The sequence below is a fragment of the Marmota flaviventris genome, chromosome X (assembly GCF_047511675.1).
Source record: "Marmota flaviventris isolate mMarFla1 chromosome X, mMarFla1.hap1, whole genome shotgun sequence".
In the NCBI taxonomy this organism is placed as follows: domain Eukaryota; kingdom Metazoa; phylum Chordata; class Mammalia; order Rodentia; family Sciuridae; genus Marmota; species Marmota flaviventris.
Window position 1 is genome coordinate 102,057,288 of NC_092518.1, and position 21,691 is coordinate 102,078,978.

General features: G+C 36.6%; 1 protein-coding gene across 1 annotated transcript in view; it reads left to right on the top strand.

The window, feature by feature from the left end:
• The window catches only part of Il13ra1 (interleukin 13 receptor subunit alpha 1), a 58,857-nt gene that overhangs the window by 16,865 nt on the left and 20,301 nt on the right, over positions 1–21,691 (top strand). Inside the window, exons 3-8 of the mRNA XM_027930850.3 lie at positions 31–169; positions 1,947–2,067; positions 11,715–11,902; positions 14,284–14,435; positions 19,805–19,852; positions 20,150–20,282. Coding sequence (XP_027786651.1) covers positions 31–169; positions 1,947–2,067; positions 11,715–11,902; positions 14,284–14,435; positions 19,805–19,852; positions 20,150–20,282 — 781 coding nt within the window. The remainder of the gene's footprint in view (positions 1–30; positions 170–1,946; positions 2,068–11,714; positions 11,903–14,283; positions 14,436–19,804; positions 19,853–20,149; positions 20,283–21,691) is intronic.

The following is a 21,691-nucleotide window of genomic DNA, read 5'->3' on the forward strand; positions in this document are numbered from 1 at the left end:
AATGCTTTTTTTTTAACTTTCTAACCTTAGATTATTGCTCCAGAAACACATCGTTCAAAGGAAGTACCCCTAAATGAGAGGATTTGTCTGCAAGTGGGGTCCCAGTGTAGCACCAATGAAAGTGAGAAGCCCAGCATTTTGGTGGAAAAGTGCATTTCACCCCCTGAAGGTAACTGAAAAAGCACTCTCTCTGTGTTTAGAGATTAAATCCAAATTCAGGATGTTTTAAGGGAAGAATGTTAAAAAGGAAAAATAAGCATGTTGGCTTAGCTTCAGTACATACTAGCCCTAGGAAAAACTGTTAAGTAATGAGGTTGATCATTGTCCCCCACTCTCACATTACCTAATATTCTTCCAGCTCTTATGTTGCTTACTGATAAGAGCAGGGCTACGGGATACTAGCTGTCTTAGGTTTAAATCCCAGCTGTCACTTATCACAGTAAAAGTATGATCTGAGGCAGATTCCTTAGCCCCTCTACACCTCAATTTTTTCATCTGTAAAATGGGGATGATGGTGGTAGCTATCTCTTAAGATTATTGAGGGGATTATCTAAGTCAATATACATAAGGTACTTAGAATGATCCCTGGCAAGAGCAAATGCTATACATATATGTTCTTCCTTTTCTTTTTTTTATACCTGGGATTGAACCCAGGGGCACTTAACCATGAGCTACATCTCCAGCCCCTTTTATTTTTTATTTTGAGACAGTCTCTTGCTAATTTGCTTGCTGAGGCTGGCCTTGAATTTGTAATCCTCCTATCTGAGCCTCCCAAGCCTCTGGGATTACAGATATGCACCACCATGCCTGGCCAAATGTTATTTCTTAATATTATGTTGTCCTTTGGTTGGGTAGGGAAGGGCCTTATTTTCCACCTCCAAACCTTAGCACTGCATATCCTACCTGCCTTGCATTGATCAAAACCTATGAAATGCTATTTATAAAGTTATAAAATTCAGGACTGCCAAGAGATTGGAAGCATGGTTTAAGATAACTTACTTGCTCTGTTCACATTTCTTTAGGAGTTTAATAATCTGAGAAAAAGTTATATTATGACATAAAATGGTTGATGATGGCTTGGTGCAGTACTCCTTCAAGGATTATTAAGGGAAACAAGTTTATTTATTTATTTTTTGGGGGTACTGGGGATTGAACCCAGGGGTGCTTAACTACTGAGCCATATCCCCAGCCCTTTTTTGTATTTTATTTAGAGACAGGGTCTTGCTAAGTTGCTGAGGCTGGCCTTAAACCTGTGATCCTCCTGCCTTAGCATCCTGTGTTGCTGGGATTATAGGCATGCACCACCACACTCAGCTACAGATTTATACTTTAACTAAAATAACTTAATGAAGATAGAGATTTCAGTTCAGAAAGATTTTTGTGCTCCTAAAGGCATAACACAACATAAGTAACTGTTAAAGATTCTTTATCTATTCAGAACTATTTCAGGAGGAATATTCTTTACTTTTAAAAATAGTATTGATCAAAAAGCAGGAAGGTATACTATACCTCAGTAAAGTGTTTTTCAATGTAGGGTTGGGGCTAGGGATGTAACTCAGTGGTACAGCATGTGGTTAGCATGCGTAAGACCCAGGGTTCCATCCTGAGCACACAAATAATTAATAAATAATTAATAAATAAGTAAGTAAATAAATAAATAAGGACTGTTGTATTTTTATATTAATTTACGAATAGTTTTTGCGTATGATTGAAATATTATTTGGCCTTTAAACCTCTCTCTCCAGTTAGAGATAGAAGAGTTTTCTTTGTGTCAGGAGGTGAAAAACAAGGTTGCAAACCTTAGATTTGGATTTTGGCCATCTGGGTGATTTCTGGGTAAAATGGGATGAGAGATTCTGGTAAAGCAGCTTGAACATCCTCCGCCAACCACCATGCTACAGAACAATTGGCAAGCAGGGTCCTAAATTCTTACCTGGTTTTTCTAGGTGATCCTGAGTCTGCTGTAACGGAGCTCCAATGCGTTTGGCACAACCTGAGCTACATGAAGTGTTCATGGCTTCCTGGAAGGAATACAAGTCCTGACACTAACTATACTCTTTACTATTGGTGAGTATGTATATACAGTAGAGTTACTGGAGGACTGACTATGATTGCATAGGGAACCTTTTGATTCAACCTAGTTTTTTTAAAAAAAGGAACAGCCTATTATTCTCTACAAAGGCAAGGAGGAGGGCACTTTACTTCAGTGGAAAATGCATCTGCTTTGTGTGTCTTCTTTAAAAAAAATGCTTCCTAGTATGTTCACATAGCTGTATATTCATCACCTTAATCAATTTTAAAGTACTTTAATTACTTCAAAGAAACCTGATCCCATGAGTACTCAACTCCCTTTCTTCTCACCCCTCCCAACCCCTGGGAACTACTCATCTATTTTCTGTCTCTATAGATTTGTCTATTCTGGACATTTAATACAAATGGAATCATGTAATGTGGGGACTTTTGAGACTGGCTTCTTTCACTAGGCACAGTGTTTTCAAGGTTCATCTGTGTTGTAGGATGTATCAGAATATCATCACATTTTATTGCTAAATAATATGCTATTGTAGGGATATACTATGTTTTCTTTATTTGTTCATCAGTTGATGGACATTGGGTTGTTTTCTGCTGTTGGCTGTTGTGAATAATGTTGCTATAAACATTCATGCACAACTATTTATGTGAACCTATGTTTTCACTTCTTTAGGAGTACCCATGAGTAGAATTGCCGAACTGTATGCTAACTATGTTTAATTCTTTAATGAAGGCTGATTTTTCTTGACATTATTGAAAATATCAACAAGTCAAAAAAAAAAAACACCTTTCTACTTTTAACTATAGATGCATAGGGTATTGGTGTGTGTGTGTGTGTGTGTGTGTGTGTGTGTGTGTGTGTGTATCCCCACATACTTTTCACCCTATTTTTCCCATTGGAAACCTCTTGGGTAACTGTAATGCAATATCAAAACTAGAAAATTGGCATTGGTATCATCCACAACCTTATTCACAGCTCACCGGTTTTACATGTGCTTGTGTGTGCTCACATGCAATTTTATCACATTCGAAATATAGAATGGTTCTATTGCTACAAAGATGCCTTGAGTTGCCCTTTTATAGCCATACTTTCCTTCTGTACCTGCTCTTCTCTGCATTCCTCTCTCCCAGGTGTCTAGCCACTGGCATCTACTAATCTATTCTCTATCTCTATAATTTTGTCAGTTCAACAATGTCACTGGAATGGAATCCTATAGTGTATACTACTTAAAACTGGCCATTTTTTTTTACACACAAATGCCCTTAAAGCTTATGCAAGTTGTTACATATATCAAGAGTTTGTTCAACAATGTTACTGGAATGGAATATTACAATGTATACCACTTAAAACTGGCCTCTTTTTTTTTTTTACACACACAAAATAGTCTTAAACTTCATGCAAGTTGTTACATGTATCAAGAGTTTGTTCCTTTTCATTGTGGTATTCCATAATATTGATGTACACCTGATTTTTGTTTTTAATTTTTTGATACTAAGGATTGAACCCAGGGATGCTTTACCACTGAGGTAAATTCCCAGCTCATTTTAGTTTTTATTTTGAGACATTTTCACTAAGTTGCTGAGGGTCTTGCTAAGTTGCTGAGGCTGACCTCAAAATTGTGAGCCTATTACCTCAGCCTCCCGAGTTGCTAGGAAAACAGTTGTGTGCCACCATGCCTGACTGGATGCATCTGTATGTTTAACCATTCATTCATTGAAAGGCATTTCGGTTGTTTCCTGTTTGTTGCTATTACAAATAAAACTTCTATAAATATTTATGTATAGATTTTTATGTGAGCATGACTTTTTACTTCTCTTGAATAAGTACACAGGAGTGCAAATTACTGAGTCACAATTACTTGTTAATATTTTTAAAAAAATTGCTAAAGTATTACTTACCTAGGGCAGTTGGACCATATTACATTGCTGCCAGCAATCCAATTCAATTCAATAAGCCTTTATTTAGCACACATTGTAGGTAAAGCACTGAATGGGCAGCAGACAAGAAACTTGTCCCTTGGCTTCTAAAGCCTAAAATAGACAAGGGGAGATAGAGTCCAACACAGTTGTCTTTGTCACTATAAGGCAGTATATGCCATAGGCTGTTGCTGAGGCACGGAAGGATTCTTGTAGGAAGCTAGGGTGGAATGGGAACTGGTGGGAGGGGGAAGCTGAAGGCTTCAAATAGGGGACAGACTGAACAGGTGGGAGAATTTCTTACAGGTTGGCCTCTGGGGAAGAGTGTTCTGAAGAATGGAGAATTTTTTAAAAGTAGGTTTATTTACTCTTTCCAAGGCCCTGAAAATATCATGAATGCATTGACTCTTTTTTAAATCAACATATAATATTTATGCATATTTATGAAATAGAATATTATAATTTGATACATGTATACAATGGGTAATGAGCAAATCAAGGTAATTAACATTTTCATCTCCTCAAATATTATTGTTTCTGTTTTGGGACCTTCAAACTCTTCTCTACTTATTTTGAAATGTACAATTAATTATGGACTACTGTTGCCTTATTGTGCTCTAGAATATTAGAACTGCTTCCCTGTTCCCCAACTGTGTATTGGTACATTATCCAAACTCCCATTATCCCTTTTTCCTTCAGAAATGGGGATATTGAGTTAGTTTAATAGCAGATGGAGAAGGGAGAATCCAGCCTTGACACTCTATCTTGTACATGGACTTGTTCCCTCACTATTATTTGTTAAAGTGGATCTGAGAGAATGGGGTGTAAAGGGCTGTGTCCAGGAGTTCTAAAGCTACCAAATAAGCACTTTCATCCTGGAGTGTTGAGCTGAGGGTAGAGTTCAGTGACAGAGCACTTGCATGAAGTCCTGAGTTTGATCCCCAGCATCACAAAAAAGAAGAAAATAAAAAAGAAAGAAAGAAAAAGAAAAAAAATCCTGGTGTGCCTATTTTGCTTGATGACCTCACAAAAAAGTATTTTTGGTATATAAAAACACTCATGAAAAAAAAAAAACACTCATGGCTATAGAATGCAAAAAAAAACCCCACAATTTTTTGGTTTAAATTTATTTTTAACTGATACATAAAAAATCATGCATATTTATGTATCATTCGTGTGACATTTCAATACATATATAGTGTATACAATTGAACTATATATTTCAATACATTATATAGTGTATAATGTTTAAATCATGTTAAATATTTCTACCTCCTCAAACCGCATGACTTTTAGAATGAAAACCTCTAAAGTCAAATTCACTCACATGTCATGTAGAAGGCTCCTCCTGGCAAAATTGAGCAGCATTGCAGGTGAAACCAGATGGCACTAATATTGTACATTTCTTTCTGGAGGTTTAACCCGGGGTGCTTTGCCACTGAGTCTCTTCCTGGCCCTTTTATTTTTTATTCTGAGACAAGTCTCACCAAGTTGCTGAGGCTGGCTTTGAACTTGTGATCCTTTTGCCTTAGCCTCCCAAGCTGCTGGGATTATAGGCATGTGCCACCATGCCTGGCTTGTTTCTCCTTTTCTTAAAATGCTTTGTGGCTCCTTGGTGTTTTGGAGTTAAAATACAAACTCTTGAACATGACAAAGACCTTCCATGACCTGGCCCCCATCAACTTCCCTAGCCCTGGTCTCATCTCCTTCCCTCCAGCCCTGCCCTCTTGCAGCCTGTCATTTGGTTTACACTAAGCTTCTTTCATATCCTCAGACTGACTTTTCAAGCACTCAGAAGACTGGAATTCAAACAAAATATTCATATAGAATAGTAGAAACATTCTGTTCTTTTGCCCCTCGAATTTTGCCCTTTTGCCTAATGCCTCTCATTTGTCTTCATCTCAGCTCAGACACCATCTCCTCTCCAGAAAGCTTTCCTTGACCTCTCAAGTCTAGATACATGTGCTTTCCTCACGTCCCCTGGCACCTTGTACTTTTGCATGCCAAAGCACTCAGCACATTGTGTTATTATTTCCTGTTTACTTGGTGGTAGCCTGCCCCAGGCTACAATCTCCTTTGAAAGCAGGGGCTGTGTCTTGTTTTCCCCAGTGCCTCACCATGGTAGGTATTCTACAAATCACTTGTGAATGTTTGGTAGGATCCAAAGCTAAAGAACATTCAGTGTTGGGGTGAGAACTTACGAAGTGTAAGTGACTCAGAAGCATTATAGTATGGGAATCAAAAGAGAAAAGGATGAAGTACATCTGGCTTTCTGAAGACTTGCTAGTAAAGAGGCCAAAGAACTAAGCCTAAGAATCACTGGCCTGTGAATATTCTCTCTGATACCTGAATGCTAACACACCAAAAGGGTGGGAAGAAAGGATAGAAGTTCATTGGATTGGAGAAAGGAGAATGGAGGGAAGGGAGAGGAATGGGAATAGGAAAGACAGTAGAATGATTTGGACATAACTTCCCTATGTTCATGTATGAATACACGACCAGTGAAACTCCACATCAGGCACAACCACAAGAATGGGATCCTAATTAGAATAAATTATATTCCATGTATGTATAATGTGTCAAAATAAACTCTACTGTCATGTAAATCTAAAAAGAACAAATAAAGAATAGAAGCACTGGCCTGGCTCTGTTGATGTTGCGGTGAAGTCTAGGGAGAGCTGTTACCAAAGACTTTTTTAAAAAAATTATGTATTATTTATTTATTTTAGTTATCAAAGGACCTTTATTATTTATTTATTTATATGTGGTGCTGAGAATCAAACCCAGTGCCTCCCACATGCCAGGCAAGTGCTCTACCACTGAGCTACAACCCCAGCCCTACTACAGACTTTTAACAATGCCCTAGGAGTTGGTAGCATCCTGAGTTTATTATGCTATTTCATCTCTCTTGCTCTTCCTGGAGGAATTATGGATAAAACCACAGGGAAACCTTTAAAGAGTCTGTATCTATAAGGGGAAGGAAAGAAGTCTTAAAAATCATGTCTCATTCTGTGTCAGACTGTGTGGAAAAATAACATAGCTAATAGAATTGGGTGGTACTGCAGGTGGATGGCTTAATCCTAGGGTTTCTGATAAGATAAAAATTAGGAAGTGTCTTGAGAATATATTAGCACAAAGTAAGTTTCAGTTCAAATCACGCTGAGTGTCTTCTCTGAATGAATGAATTAGAAAAAACTGGACTGACCAATTTTGAAAAAGCATTCTCCTTCCTCTGTGCTTATGTGGGCTCTTGCCAAAGCTGATAGAAGATGGTGCTTGAGCTGGCTTTCAGCTCTTAGTTGATGCTTTTTTGCAGGACACAATCTATACAATGATCGAAGGTGGCTCAAGAGAGTGGTAGTTTATTGGCACTCAAGTGGAGTAGGTATCAAAGATCCTACTTTCTTGAGTTGCCCAATCTCACTAGCCAGTTTCACAGTGGTTCTTGTATTGGGCAGCACAGATATGTAACATTTCCATGATCTTGGAAAGTTCTTTAGAACATTGTTGGTAAAGATTCTATATCCTCCACCCTCAGTACCCCATAACTTATTCTTTCTAGAGTCAAACTGCTTGGATTCAAATCCTGGCTCTCTTCCTTACTAGCAAGATGATTTGGGGCAAGCCTCTTCTTTCTGAGCCTGAGTTTTATAATCAGTAAAATGGGGGGTAGTGATAATAGCACTTACTTTTTAAGGTTGTTGAGGGATGTTATTGTATGAAAAGTGTTTGGAGCCATGACTAACTGCTGGCAAGTATAGAGTAAGCACTGAATCCCTGATAGCTGTCATTATTGGTGTGTGTTATTCATCTCCAGTCCCTTGCAGGTAGAGTCATTGCACAGTGCTGGCCTCCTCCCCCCTGCCTTGGAGATTTGGCACCAATCTCCTACCTCTTATTTCCCTAGATTGATTCTTTCCCAAACAAAATCAAAAAAGCAAGGGAGTCAAGATAGTGCTCATTAGCAAGTACCCAGAAATGATTTAGCTACCCATGTAAATCACATCACATACACTGCCAAAGACTGTTTTTCCCTAATCTCCAATCAGAAAATGTGGAGTCATTTTTTAATTTAAAATAGATCTTTGAAACTCTAGGGTAATGACTTATGTCCTTACAGAGATAGTCTGGCATTCAAAGGACCTAAATAGCCTACAGACTAACCAGAACAATGAATTTTAGGGAATTTCTTACTACATTAATCATCTTTAAAGTTGGAAAATAATCTCTAATTTGTCCATCATCCCTTATGTCTGCAATGTAATTCTGCAGAGGAATTCTGTGTATTTCTACAGAAAGCACTTGCTATTTATTATCTAGTCTTTCATGAAAAGTCCAAAAGGGTTGTATATTTAAAACCAGTATTTTCTCTTTTATTATTATTTTTCTGAGTTACAACAAAATTATTTTAAAATTTCACATCTGGGGTCCTGCATATATGTGAAATACTCAAGGTACAAAAATGAAAAAGAGATCTAAAAGATTGCTTATTAGAGGAGTTCCTTTCATTATTAAAAATAATTTTGTATGTAGTTTTCTCTAGTTATGTAAGAAAAATATCTTTGGTTTCTGTTTCTAGTTGTGGGTGGAAAACATTCTAGGATGGTCTGATCCAAGAACTAGCCATGATAATAACTTAATTTTTAAAACATTGTTTTATTTCATAAACTACAGGGACCTACAACTTGGAGAAAGAGTCTTGTACTATCTCTTGAAGAATAAGAATATTCTGTATGTTGAAGCATTCTTTACACAGTCTTTGTAGGAGTAAATATGTTAGATCTGAATTTTTAAAAAGGATTTGCAACAGAACCTCCTGGAGAATTTCTGTTGGAATGCATGATTCCTAGGCCCAGGTGATCCCCTTCTAAGTCTGAGAGAGGATTTGAGGAATCAGCATTTTATTTATTTATTTTTTATTTGTTCTAATTAGTTATACATGACAGTAAAATATATCTTGACATATTGTACACAAATGGAGCACAACTTCTCTTTCCTCTGGCTGTACATGATGCAGAGTCACTCTAGTAATGTGTTCATACATGTATATAAGGTAATAATCTCTGTCTTATTCTACCATCATTCCCATCCTCACAGACCCACCCCTTCTTTCCCTCCCCTCTACACAAACCAAAGTTCCTTCATTCTAACCTACCCCCCCACTCCACTATGAATCAGCATCTGCTTATCAGAGAAAACATTCAGCTTTTTTTTGGGGGGGGGGATTGGCTTATTTCATTTAGCATGATATTCTCTATTTCTATCCATTTACCTGCAAATGTCATAATTTTATTCTCTTTTAATGCTGAGTAATATTTTATTGTGTATATGTACCACAGTTTCTTTATCCATTCATCTGTTGAAGGGCACCTAGGTTGGTTCTATGGTTAAGCTATTGTGAATTGTGCTGCTATAAACATTGATGTGGCTTCATCACTATAGTATGCTGATTTTAAGTCCTTTGGGTATAGACCAAGGAGTGGGATAGTTGGATCAAATGGTGGTTCCATTCCAATTTTTCTGAGGAATCTCCATACTGCTTTCCATAGCGGTTGCATCAATTTGCAGTCTCACCAGCCAATGTATGAGTGTACCTTTTCCCCCACATCCTCGCCAACACTTATTATTGCTTGTATTCTTGATAATTGCCATTCTGATTGGAGTGAGATGAAATCTTAGAGTAGTTTTGATTTGCATTTCTCTAATTGCTAGAGATGTTGAACATTTTTTCATATGTTTATTGATTTTTAAAAATATTTATTTTATTTCTTAGTTTTAGGTGGACACAGTATCTTTATTTCACATGTATGTGATTCTGAGGATTGAACCCAGTGCCTCGTGCATGCTAGTCGAGCACTCTACCACTGAGCCACAATCCCAGCCCTGTTTGTTGATTGATTGTATTTTTTTCTTCTGTGAAGTGTCTGTTCAGTTCCTTATCCCATTGGGTTATTTGTTTTTTTGGTGTTAAGTTTTTTGAGTTCTTTATATATTCTGTAGATTAGTGGTCTATCTGAGGTGCATGTGGTAAAGATTTTTTTCCCATTCTGTAGGCTCTCTCATCATGTTATTGTTTCCTTTGCTGAGAAAAAGCTTTTTAGTTTGAATTCATCCCATTTATTGAAGGAATCAGCATTTTAAATTACTACATGAGCTGAGGATATAGCTCAGTAGTAGAGAGCTTGTTTAGCTTGTCTAGCATGCTGGAGGCCCAGGGTTCTATCCCCAGGACCAAAACTAACTAACTAAAAAAACTACAGATGGTTTTGAGATAGCAGACTATGAGTTTGGGACTCTTTACTCTTCATTTGTTTTTTAAAAATTGTCTTTCTTTTCTGCAGAATGTTGGCACAGCTGCTATTATGGCTAATGATAGAAAGCCTGAGTCTGTGTCTTCTGCTCATTATTAAAAAAACAGTTCCCGGGCTGGGGATGTGGCTCAAGCAGTGATGCGCTCGCCTGGCATGCGCAGGGCGCTGGGTTCAATCCTCAGCACCACATAAAATAAAAATAAAGATGTTGTGTGCACTGAAAACTAAAAAATAAATATTAAAAAATTCTCTCTCTTAAAAAAAAAACAAACAATTCCTACAGTAAAACATGTAAGGAGTGCATTTTGTCTACCTGCACTATGCTAGGTGCTAATGATCATTGAGGAAGTCATGCATAGAGGTGAAGTGGGAAATAAGATATCAGCAGCATAATTTATTGAAGGCACTTGAAGCCTCCTTGTGGAGTAGGGCACTTAAAAAGCCATTGTGTTCTGGAATGTTGTTCTGGCAGCAATGGAAGGACACTAATAATGAAGGTCATGGAGGTCAATCTGGAGAAGTTCATGAAATCTGAGGCAGTGAGGTCATGAATCAGGGTGTAGGCAATGAGAGTATCACAGAAGACAAGAATCCAAGATGCTTTGCAAGCAAAATTTGGTGATAGAATATAGGGAAATGAGAAAAAAAAGATGATTTCAAAGTATATAAAGAGCCTAGAGAGAATGAGCTTGGAGTGATGGAAATGGGAAGATAGGAAAAGGCAGTTTGGTGGGGAAGAGAGTACATGCTGTGTTGAACACTCACTGTGAAGTAAGAGTAGAACACTCAGATGGGGCAGTTAGAATCTGGGACTACCTCTGTGGTGAGAGGTCAGGAATAGGAATCTATATAATAGAAATTCTAGTGGAAGGATGGGAGTGACAAAGTGAGGTTGAGTGGATGAGGGAGTCAGAAATAGAGAAGAAGGAGCAGGCAGAGGGGACCCCAGAGGAACCATGGGTTTCAGCATATCAGCTTTTTAAAATTTTTTTAAAATATTTATTTTCTAGTTGTAGATAGACACAATACATTTATTTATTTATTTATTTATTTATTTATTTATTTATTTATTATGTGGTGCCAAAGATCCAACCCAGGGCCTTGCACATGCCAGGCAATCACTCCACTGCAGAGCCACAACCCCAGCCTCAGCATATCAGCTTTTTAAGAAGTATAAAACTACTTCTCTTCCTGGCTTCAGAATATCTTCATTCATACAGAAGATGACTCCTACAGCTTTCATAGCTATTGACTATACTAATGTCTATCAAAGAATAGCATTTTTTCTTAGGGCATGAAATGAGCCATATTATAAAATAGAGTTTAAAAAAAACTATCTTGCCTTATTGCAAATATTGCTTTTCATGGACTTCTCCTTCAATGTTTAAAAATTCTACTCTTGTTTCTTGAATACTTTGTTCAAAATAATACAGAAGGTTTTCTCTTATTTTGTAGGCACAGCAGCCTGGGGAAAATTCTTCAATGTGAAAACATCTATAGAGAAGGTCAACACATTGGTTGTTCCTTTGATCTGACTAAAGTGAAGGATTCCAGTTCTGAACAACACAGTGTTCAAATAATGGTCAAAGATAATGCAGGAAAAATTAGGCCATCCTTCAATATAGTGCCTTTAGCTTCCCGTGGTAAGTTTTAGAAATCCACTATGACTATGGGTATATCTTTTGAACAATCAACTCAAATAATAAAAATAATGATAATTTTGGTCTTAAGATCTTCTTGAAACAAGAGACTACATTTATGTAGACCTTTCTTTGATAGATTCTTTTTGATGAAGCAAGTTTGGAAATTCTATTAATCAAGAGCTCATGTGCCAAATGCATTATTCTTGTTTACTTAGGCGTACACTGAAACTTAGAGCAATTGGTTGTAGAACCAATATTGGAACCCACGTTGTCTGAATCTAGGATCTTTTCTCTTCACTTATGAAACTTGAGAAGATGGTGCTCATATGATCATATAATTTCGGAATTATCTTTCTTGTTTAGAAAAAGCTTAGATTGAGGGTGGTAATATTAAGATTAATATTTAATTTTTTTTGATGCTGGGGGTTAAACCCAGGACTTCAGCATGCTAGGCAAATGTTCTACCACTGAACTATATTCCCAGTCCAAGACTGGTCTTGAAGTTGCAAAAATATTTGACACTTTGTGTGGCACAGGCACTGATTAATCAGAACAACCAGGATAGCTGTGCCTGGGTGTACCAGTTGAGTGTTTGCCTATTAGAAAGACTTGAAAACAAAATATCTCGTTGAATTCCTAACTCCTGTACCTTGGATAGACATATACACCCTTTATAAGTATTTTCTTATCTATGACATGGTGTATGTAGTCCCTTTTGACCACAAAGAATTGTCATAAGGTTCTGATGATATAAGGTATATAAAATGTGTTTTGTGAATCTCTACAGCAAAATAGCATCCACATACTGATTAATTTGTTTCTGACACCCTAGCAGGGAGCTCTAAGTTGGCTAAATGGTATATGGATGATTCATAGGTAAGGAGCCATCATTTGACAAAGGGTCCCAAGCCTGTGAGCAGAGCACTACTTCCCACTCCTTCAGGTAGTCATGAGAGTAATTATAGCAGGGGACAAGGCAACCTAGGCTGCAGGCTATGGGAGTGAGGCTGGAGTAGTTTGACAAATAGAGTAGGCTAAAGTAAAGCCCTCCTTTTTCTTTCCCCTCATTTGGTGGATTACATCCTAAATGGACTTTTTAAGGCTTATTTTACTGTTGTTCTTCCTGGAATTAATGGTGACATAAAGAAAATACTTTTCAGCCAGAAGATGACATCTACAAGTTGTTTTCTGTTAATTATCCATTATCTTCTGTGACTTGGTATTAATGAATTCCTGACTTCTGCCAAAGTAAATTGACCTGGTTAATGATTTATTTTTTAAAATTTTTGCTACCAGTGATTGAACCTAGGAGCAATTAACCATTGAGCCACATCCTCAGCCTATTTTTATATTTTATATTTTACTTAGAGACAGGGTCTTGTTCTTTTTCTTTGGATACTTATCTTTCATTTGAATGTCTTAACATTGAAATATCAATGAAATATAGGCCTTACATTTGTCACTAGATGATAATGCTTAGGGTCTGGCTAAGTTACTGAGGCTGGCTTTGACTCATGATCCTCCTGTATCAGACTCCTGAGCTGCTGGGATTACAGGCATGCTCCATGGTGCCCAGCCCTGACTAATGCTTTAAAAAAAAAAAAAACAACTTTATTTTTTATTGAAAACAGATAACATTAAATTTACTATCATAATCATTTTAAGTGTTTAGTTCAGTAGTGTTAAGTATATTCACATTGTTGTGCAACAGCTTTCTAGAACTTTTTCATCCTGCAAAACTGAAACTATGTCTATTAAACATTGATTTCCTTCCCCCAAGCCCTGAGCAACCACTTTTCTTCTATTCTGTGAATTGACTACTTTAGATACCTCATGAATGGAATTATACAGTATATATCTTTTGTGTTTAATTTATTTCACTTAGCATAATGTCCTCAAGATTCATCCATATTTTGGTTTGTGATGGAGATTAGGCTAATATTTTAACTGTGGTCCTTAATTGCATGAGCGAGTGACAGCTAGGGAAGACCCTTGTACCTGGAACTTTGTTGCCTATGAGGTAGAAGCCTATTTGGATCTAAGCATTTTTCTTTATTCTATATGTTGTAACCATAAATTTTCCCTAATTATAACCTGACCATTTTCAAACCAGATGTATGTCGGAATTTGTGATATCTACCAGGCACCCCCCCCAAATTTTCCTTAATTCTATTTTACTAGGCAGTTTTAAATAAACTTCCTCCATTAATTGTGGCTAATCATAAATTGTGAAACTACAGATTTGATCATATAAAGTCATTAAAAGCATCACCCCTATTTTGATTTAACTTTGTGAACCTTCATTATCCAGATGTGTCCATAAATATATGTATATAATCAAATCAACTTTGGAAGCTAATTTACTTTCTTTTCACTTTCAGTGAAACCTGATCCTCCACATATTAAAAATCTCTCCTTCCAAAATGGTGCCTTATATGTGCAGTGGAAGAATCCACAGAATTTTTTTAGCTCATGCTTATCTTATGAAGTAGAAGTCAATAACAGCCAAACCGAGACACATGATATTTTCTACGTAAGTTTTTTTTTTTTTTTTAGATGATTCTTTTTCTTTGGATACGTGGCTTTCATTTGAATGTCTTAATGTTGAAATATCAATGAAATGTAGGTCTTACATTTGTTACTAGATGATGATGAGGAGGATGAGAATAGTGAAATTTCTTGTCTGAAATAGGGCATTGTGGAAAGTTGGAGGGTTTATGGTAGTATTGGCTGACAGTTTCAAGCTATTCATTGATTTATTTGTTTGACAAATTTATATTAAGTGTTTACCATGTGCCAGGCACTTTTATGTACTAGTGATAAGGCAACAAAACTGAAAAACAGGTTTTTTTTTCTTCATGAACGTTACATTTTAGAAAATAAGTATGTAAATGAGCAAGCTAATTTCAGACCATGAGCGCTACGAAGAAAATGATAAAGTGGGGTGATATAATGTAGTGACTGGTTATATCTGAGGGTATATTAAATAGGGAAATTATCCAAAATAATGACCTTGGAAGTGAAACCAGAATGCTGAGCAGGAACTAGCTATATGAAGATCTAGGGTTAGAGAGGGTACCAAATACAAATCAGAAGCAAGAATGAGCTCAATGTGTGAGAAAACAAAAAGGAGACTGGTGTGGCCAAAATATAGTAGGAAAAGATGTCAGAGCAGTAGGTAGAAATTAGGTGGCCTGCATATTTGGAAGCTCTGATAAGGCCATTCCATTTCTTGGAGTTTGTGCAGAGAAAGTAGTCAGATTTGAGTAGTCAATATTTGTTGGATTATATATAGTTGTGTTGTTCAGAATCAAATGCAGTACATACTAATTCAAGATTTCTTTGGAACCTTGACCAGAATGTAGTATAACCTCAGGGCATTAGCCCCACTATTATATTTATGTAGAGTTCACAAAATAGGTTCTTATACATTTGTGTTTGAACCACAAACAAAGTGGGGGCTGGTTTGTTTCTTTGTTTATTAAATTGTAACTTTTGGCCCAGATTTAAAATCATGCTACCCTATGGATGTATTTCCATAAGGTGGCACTCAAGACCACAGGGACTAACTATTACCACTCATTTGTTTGCTACCTGCCTAGGCCCTTTGTGCATTTGGGTTTTAGAAATTAGATGCAAAATGTTTCATACTGGTTTTTAAAGGAGCCCAGTATATTTCACATGGGTAAATTCCTTGGTGCAATTGTTTTAGCTCATCATGGATCTTTCAAAATGCTTGCTAAAATAAGCCAGTGTTGACAGGCTGTAACTCCACAGGGAGTGACCAGGTCTGCAGCAGAACAGAATTCTGGGCATTTGCAAATGAAATCTGCCTGCTGAAATATAATCATTATTACTACCAGAACCCATGATGATCTCATGAAATACCACAAAAGGCAAAAGCAGAGGGCTTGCACGTGGGGAGGAGTGTGATACACAGATTTATAGCAAAGCGATTTATCAGAAGGATGAAATATTCTTGATTACTCCAACCTTTTACTGTGTGAAATCCTGAGACACATGCTACTTGTATTAACTCATTTTGTCCCCAATTAATTCCTGATATTTAAAACCTGATCACATGTATTCCTTTTCACTGAAAATATCAACTACTGTAGGAAGAAGTCAGATGGTGTCTGCTTTGTGCTGTTCTCGCTTCTAATAGTAGCTAACATGTACTGAACCGATCACTGTGTACTAGGTATATTAGTAAGTACTGTATCTGAATCATCTAGTTTAGAGCTCACAATAACTCTAAGGATCTAGGTCCCATTATTTAGTCTTTATTTTATAAGTGAGAAAACTTAATTATTCCTAAGATCATTTTTTTCTAGTAAATGGTAGAATCAAGATTTAAGCAAAGATGTAACTCCCAAGCTTGTATTCTTAACCACTGGAAACCATGTCAGTACTTCTTGTAATAGTAATAGATATCACTTATTAGGTATTAATAATGTGCCACGAAGAAAAAATCTCCTGTGTGCTTTTTTTTTTTTTTTTTTCCTTTTGGCAGTACTGGGGATTGAATTCAGGGCCTCATGCATGCTAGGCAAGTGCTCTACCACTGAGCCACATCCCCAACCCTCTATGTGCTTTTTCTATAGTAGTTTATAACAATCCATTAAATAGGTACTGTTGTAATCTATGTAGTTTTGAGAAAGTAAGGCTCAGAGAGGCTTGGTAACTTGCTGCCGTCCACACAGCTAATAAGTCAGTAATTACTCAAAGGTTGGTTGGTCTCCATGTATTAAACTTTGACCAAGAATACTTAGTGTACCACCATGCGCATAATCATTATTTAATGAAATCTTACTGAGTTAAATTACTTTTTTTAACACTAACTTCCAAATTAAAGAAAACACATACACTATGGAAGCTATCTACCTAAGTTAGAACTATAGTCTCTTTAGAATTAGTTCTGTTTATATACTTGAGCTTGATAGTCTCTCTCCTAGCAGATGTTCACCAGCTGCTTCCTCTCTAGAATGTCATCAGTTCTTTGTGTGCTTACTGATTTTGAGCTTCGCGGTTAGATTTTTTTTCTTTTTATAAGACTCTAAGGGATTATTATTATTATTATTATTATTATTATTTTGCCTGGTGTTACATTAAGAGGGGAAGTGAGCTGGAACATGAACTGGTACCATCACAAGAATATTCTGTAGTTAGAGGTAGCTCATGACACAATCATGAAATAAAGAACAACTTTTTTTTTAAACCACCCCCTCCCTGCATCCCTGCAAACCATCTACTTGGTACTCTGTGCCCTCGATTTTCTCCTCTGAGAGGTATCTAATTAGCTGATAAACAATGCAAGGGAGTTTACATTTGGATAAGAGCTAAAGACTCTTATGCCCAGAATGATTTGCTGACTTTAGAATTTACATATTTGTGAGATGGTTAGGGGCAGAGGGACATCAGTCTACAACCTGATCCCTCAAGTGGACACTTGTGATTCCCCAGCAGGCCTGTGGTTTTAAATGGCCAGTAATGGGACACAGTAGCCCCTGAGCTTTTCCTTTACTCACTTGTATGAAATTTTGAAAAGATTGTCCTTCATCATTCCATTGGACTTTCAGCTCTTCATACATGTTGACATGAAGCACTTAGTGAATGACACTGAATGGCTCAAATTAATGACTATGTGTTCTGGTCTTTGTTCCATGTTTAAAAATCTCTTTGAGGGCTGTGGCTGTAGCTCAGTGTTTTGTAAAGCGCCCACTTCACAAGGGTGAGGCACTGAGTTCAATCCTCAGCACCACATAAAAATAAAAATATTTTGTCCATCTACAACTAAAAAAGAATTAGGAAAAAAATCTCATGTCTTAAAAAAAAAATAAAAAAATAAAAATCTCTTTGATAGAAGTTGGCTAAACTAAGCAACAGAATTTCATGCATTGGGGCTGGGGATGTGGCTCAAGCGGTAGCGTGCTCGCCTGGCATGCGGGCCGCCCGGGTTCGATCCTCAGCACCACATACAAACAAAGATGTTGTGTCCGCCGAAAACTAAAAAAAAAAAATAAATAAAAAATAAATAAATAAATAAATAAAAAAGAATTTCATGCATTGAGTTTTCAGTCCACTTTTAAAAAACTTACATTGAATGAACTATTTTCTTTATATCAGCTAGTAAGTGACTTACTTATGTGGAAGAGAATTGTACATCAAACTTTCTTTTCTTCTACCTAGTTTTTTTTTTTTGTATCTTATATTCTCAACAAGGGAAACTAATGTCTCTCAAAGTTTTTTATTTGGCTGAGGGTATAGCTCAGTGGTAGAACACTTGCCTAGCATGTGCAAGGCCCTGAGTTCCATCCCCAGCACCCAACAAACACAAAAAAACCCAACTTTTAAATTGATGTATAATACACTATAGAAAAATTACACAAACTATAACATACAGCTCAATGATTTTTCATAAATGATTTTCACAAAATGATTTTTCACCCATGTAATCAGCCCCACAAAACCTCCTCATGACCCCTCTCATTGCTACTCTCCCAAAGAGCAACTACTATCCTGACTGCTAATTCCATAGATTTGATTTATTGCTACTTTAAATACTTTCTATAAATGGAATCATACCGAATGTACTTTTTTGTGTGTCTGACTTCTTTCACTCAGCATTCATTATGTTTATTAGCTTCTCCAGCATTGTTTCCCATAATTGTGAATGAGTCATTCCCATTCCGCGCATTCCATTTTATGAATATACCACTTTTATTTATCTGTTCTCTCATTGATTTGGATAGTTTCCCATGAGCATTTGCCTACTTGTCTCTTGGTGCACATGTGCATACATTTCTGTTGTGTATAGGCATATATGGGTCCTAAGGTTACATCTGATTGTCTGTAGTAGATAATAATAGTTTTCCCAAATCATTGTGCCAATTTACTTTATTAAGCAGAAATTGAGAATCCTAGATGCTTAGGTAACTTCTACTTGGTATAATGTAGTAGGTGCGTGTTTTGTTAACCATGGATTCAGTTTGCATTTCCCTGATCACCAATTCAGTTGAGCAGTTTTTCATGTTTATTGGTAGTTTGCATATCCTCTTGTGCAGTGCTTGTTCAAGTCTTTTGCCAGTTTTTCTATTGAGTTGCATTTTTTTTCTTACTAATTTGTTGAGAAAAAACTTTATGCAAGTCCTTTGGAAACTGCAAGTATGTTTTCCCCTTCTATGCATTGCCTGTTTATTTCCCAAATAGGGTATCATTTGATAAATGAAAGTTTTTAATTTTAATATAGGTCACTTTATAAAAATTTCATACTTATGATTAATGTGGGGGTTTTGGTGATGTTAAGAAATCTTTCACTTTTTCAAGGTTATGAAAATATTCTATTGCTCATCTAAAAGCTTATTATATTTATGTGTTCACTTATTTTACTTTGCATATTAGATCCGCAATTTATTTGTTGTTTAGCTTTTTTTGCAGGGTATATGGGCATTAAACCAAGGGTACTTTACCAATGAGCTACATCCCCAGCCCTTTTTTTTCATTTTTTATTGGTGTTTTATAGTTGTATGAATTGATTTTATTTTAAGAAAGGGTCTTGCTAAGTTGCTCCTCTGTAAGTTACTGAGGCTGGCCTTGAACTTGCGATCTCAGTCTTCTGAGACATTGGGATTACAGGCACATGCCACTGTGGCTAGAAAATATTTGTAATATTTTCTGAAAAATATTTGCAATTAATCTTGCAAATAGTGTGAGGTAGGGATCAAGATTCTTTGTTTCCTACATAGATATGTAATTGGCCCAACACTACATTTTTAAAAGGCCAAACTTTTTTCAGTGTATCTGATCCTCTTTTAATGGAAGATAAGAGAAGCTTGTAAGAAATGACTAAAAGATATAAAGTGTGTTATTAAACATTGGAAATTCACTTTTTTATTTTTCAAGGTTGAAGAGGACAAATGTCAGAATTTAGAATTTCAGAGAAACATGGAGGTCAGTAGATTCAACTTGAGTTATTTGGGCTTAGACTCCCATATTATCGGGGGTGGGGCAGGCCTAGCACAACAGAACTTTGAACTGATTTGGGAAAAACAAACTACTTTGTTCTGTGGGTTATTGCCAGTTTTTTTTTTTTCAGGACACAAATCAGATAATTTGAGTTGCAATCCAAGTCTTAATCATATACAGAATTTGGCAGATAATTATATTATGATTCAATAGCAGAGGCAGAATAAACTGGTAAATTTATTAAAAAATAAATTTTTTGTGTATTTTTATTTTATATTTAAGGATACAATTTGTTTCATGGTTCCTGGTGTTCTTCCTGATACTTTTTACACAGTCAGAATAAGAGTCAAAACAAATAAGTTATGCTATGAAGATGATAAACTTTGGAGTAATTGGAGTCAAGCAATGAGTATAGGTAAGAGAACAGAATTTAATTATAATTTAAAACATTGATGTGTGGGAACTAAGGTGAAGCAGGAAGAATATTGGGGAAAGGGAATATCATGCTTTAATTTTGGGGGATATTAGGGATTGAATTCAGAGGTGCTTAATTACGGAGCCCCATTCCCAGCCCTTTTCATTTTTATTTTGAGACAGGGTCTTGCTAAGTTTCTGAGGCTAACTTTGAACTCACAATCCTCCTGCCTCAGCCTCCCAAGCCACTGGGATTACAGGCATGTGCCACCACACCCGGTTGTCATGTTTTCTTGATGTAAGCCAAAGTGTACTTAAAAATGAAATTTATCTTCTCTGTAATTACTGTCAAATCACCCAGGGTTAATTGACAATAAAAACCTCTTTGTAAAACCACAACCCAAGTGGTGTTGTCCTTATCTCTGTCCCATTTCCAGTTTTTATTAATAATCTGAACAAAGGCATAGAAGGCAGAGATGATCAAATCTTCAGGATTTACCATGTTAGAGGACTGTGCTATATACTGGTTGACAGAATTAGGAAAGGTGACATGACCTAATGGAATTTAATAGAAATAAACTTATATCTAAACTTGAAAAAATCATTTATTAGTGGAGATTCTGAGTAAGCCAGGCTCAAATATACGATTGGAAAGACCTAGGCTTTATGTCTGTATGTTGTAGAGTGTTATACAGGGTTTTATTTGACAGTAAGCTCAAAGGAACTCAACAATGGAACCTTAAATAGTCCTAACACGCATGTGTGGTCTTGGGCAGCAGTATCAGTGAAGTCCCCAGAACACGGGAATGCTGCAGGGTGGGACATGGTGGTCCACTACTTCAGGAGTGTGCAGTATCCTATTTGAAGCCATACATTGTAGGAGATCCTTTGTCAGACTGGACACTCTGGGTAATCAGGATGTTGAAGGACCTTGAAACTCAATGAAAAACAACTGATAAAGTAGCCTCGAGAAATCATAATTGCTGAATTCTAATATTTGAGGTATCATCATCAGAAGAAATAGGCTTTCCTTTTTGCAGCTCTATGGGGCAATATAGAACCAATTTAAGAACTTTGAAACAGCTAAGAGTCAGAGAGATGGGTTGCTGTGGAAGAAGTCAGTTCCCTATTTATTGAGATACTGAACAAGCTGTGTGCCAGGCATGATACGACCCCTAAAGGTTAGTGGCTCAAAACAACACACATTTACCATCTTATAGTTTCTGTGGTTCAGAAATCTAGGCATGGGTTAGCTAGAAGCCTCATGAAGTGGCAGTCAGACTGTAATAAGGACTACAGTCTTACTCGTGTGATTGTTGGAAAGTCTTAGTAACTAGCTGGTTGCTGGATAGAAACTGTGGCATGGTGAATCATTTACACCCCCCGCAAAAAAAGGTATGTTTAATTCTC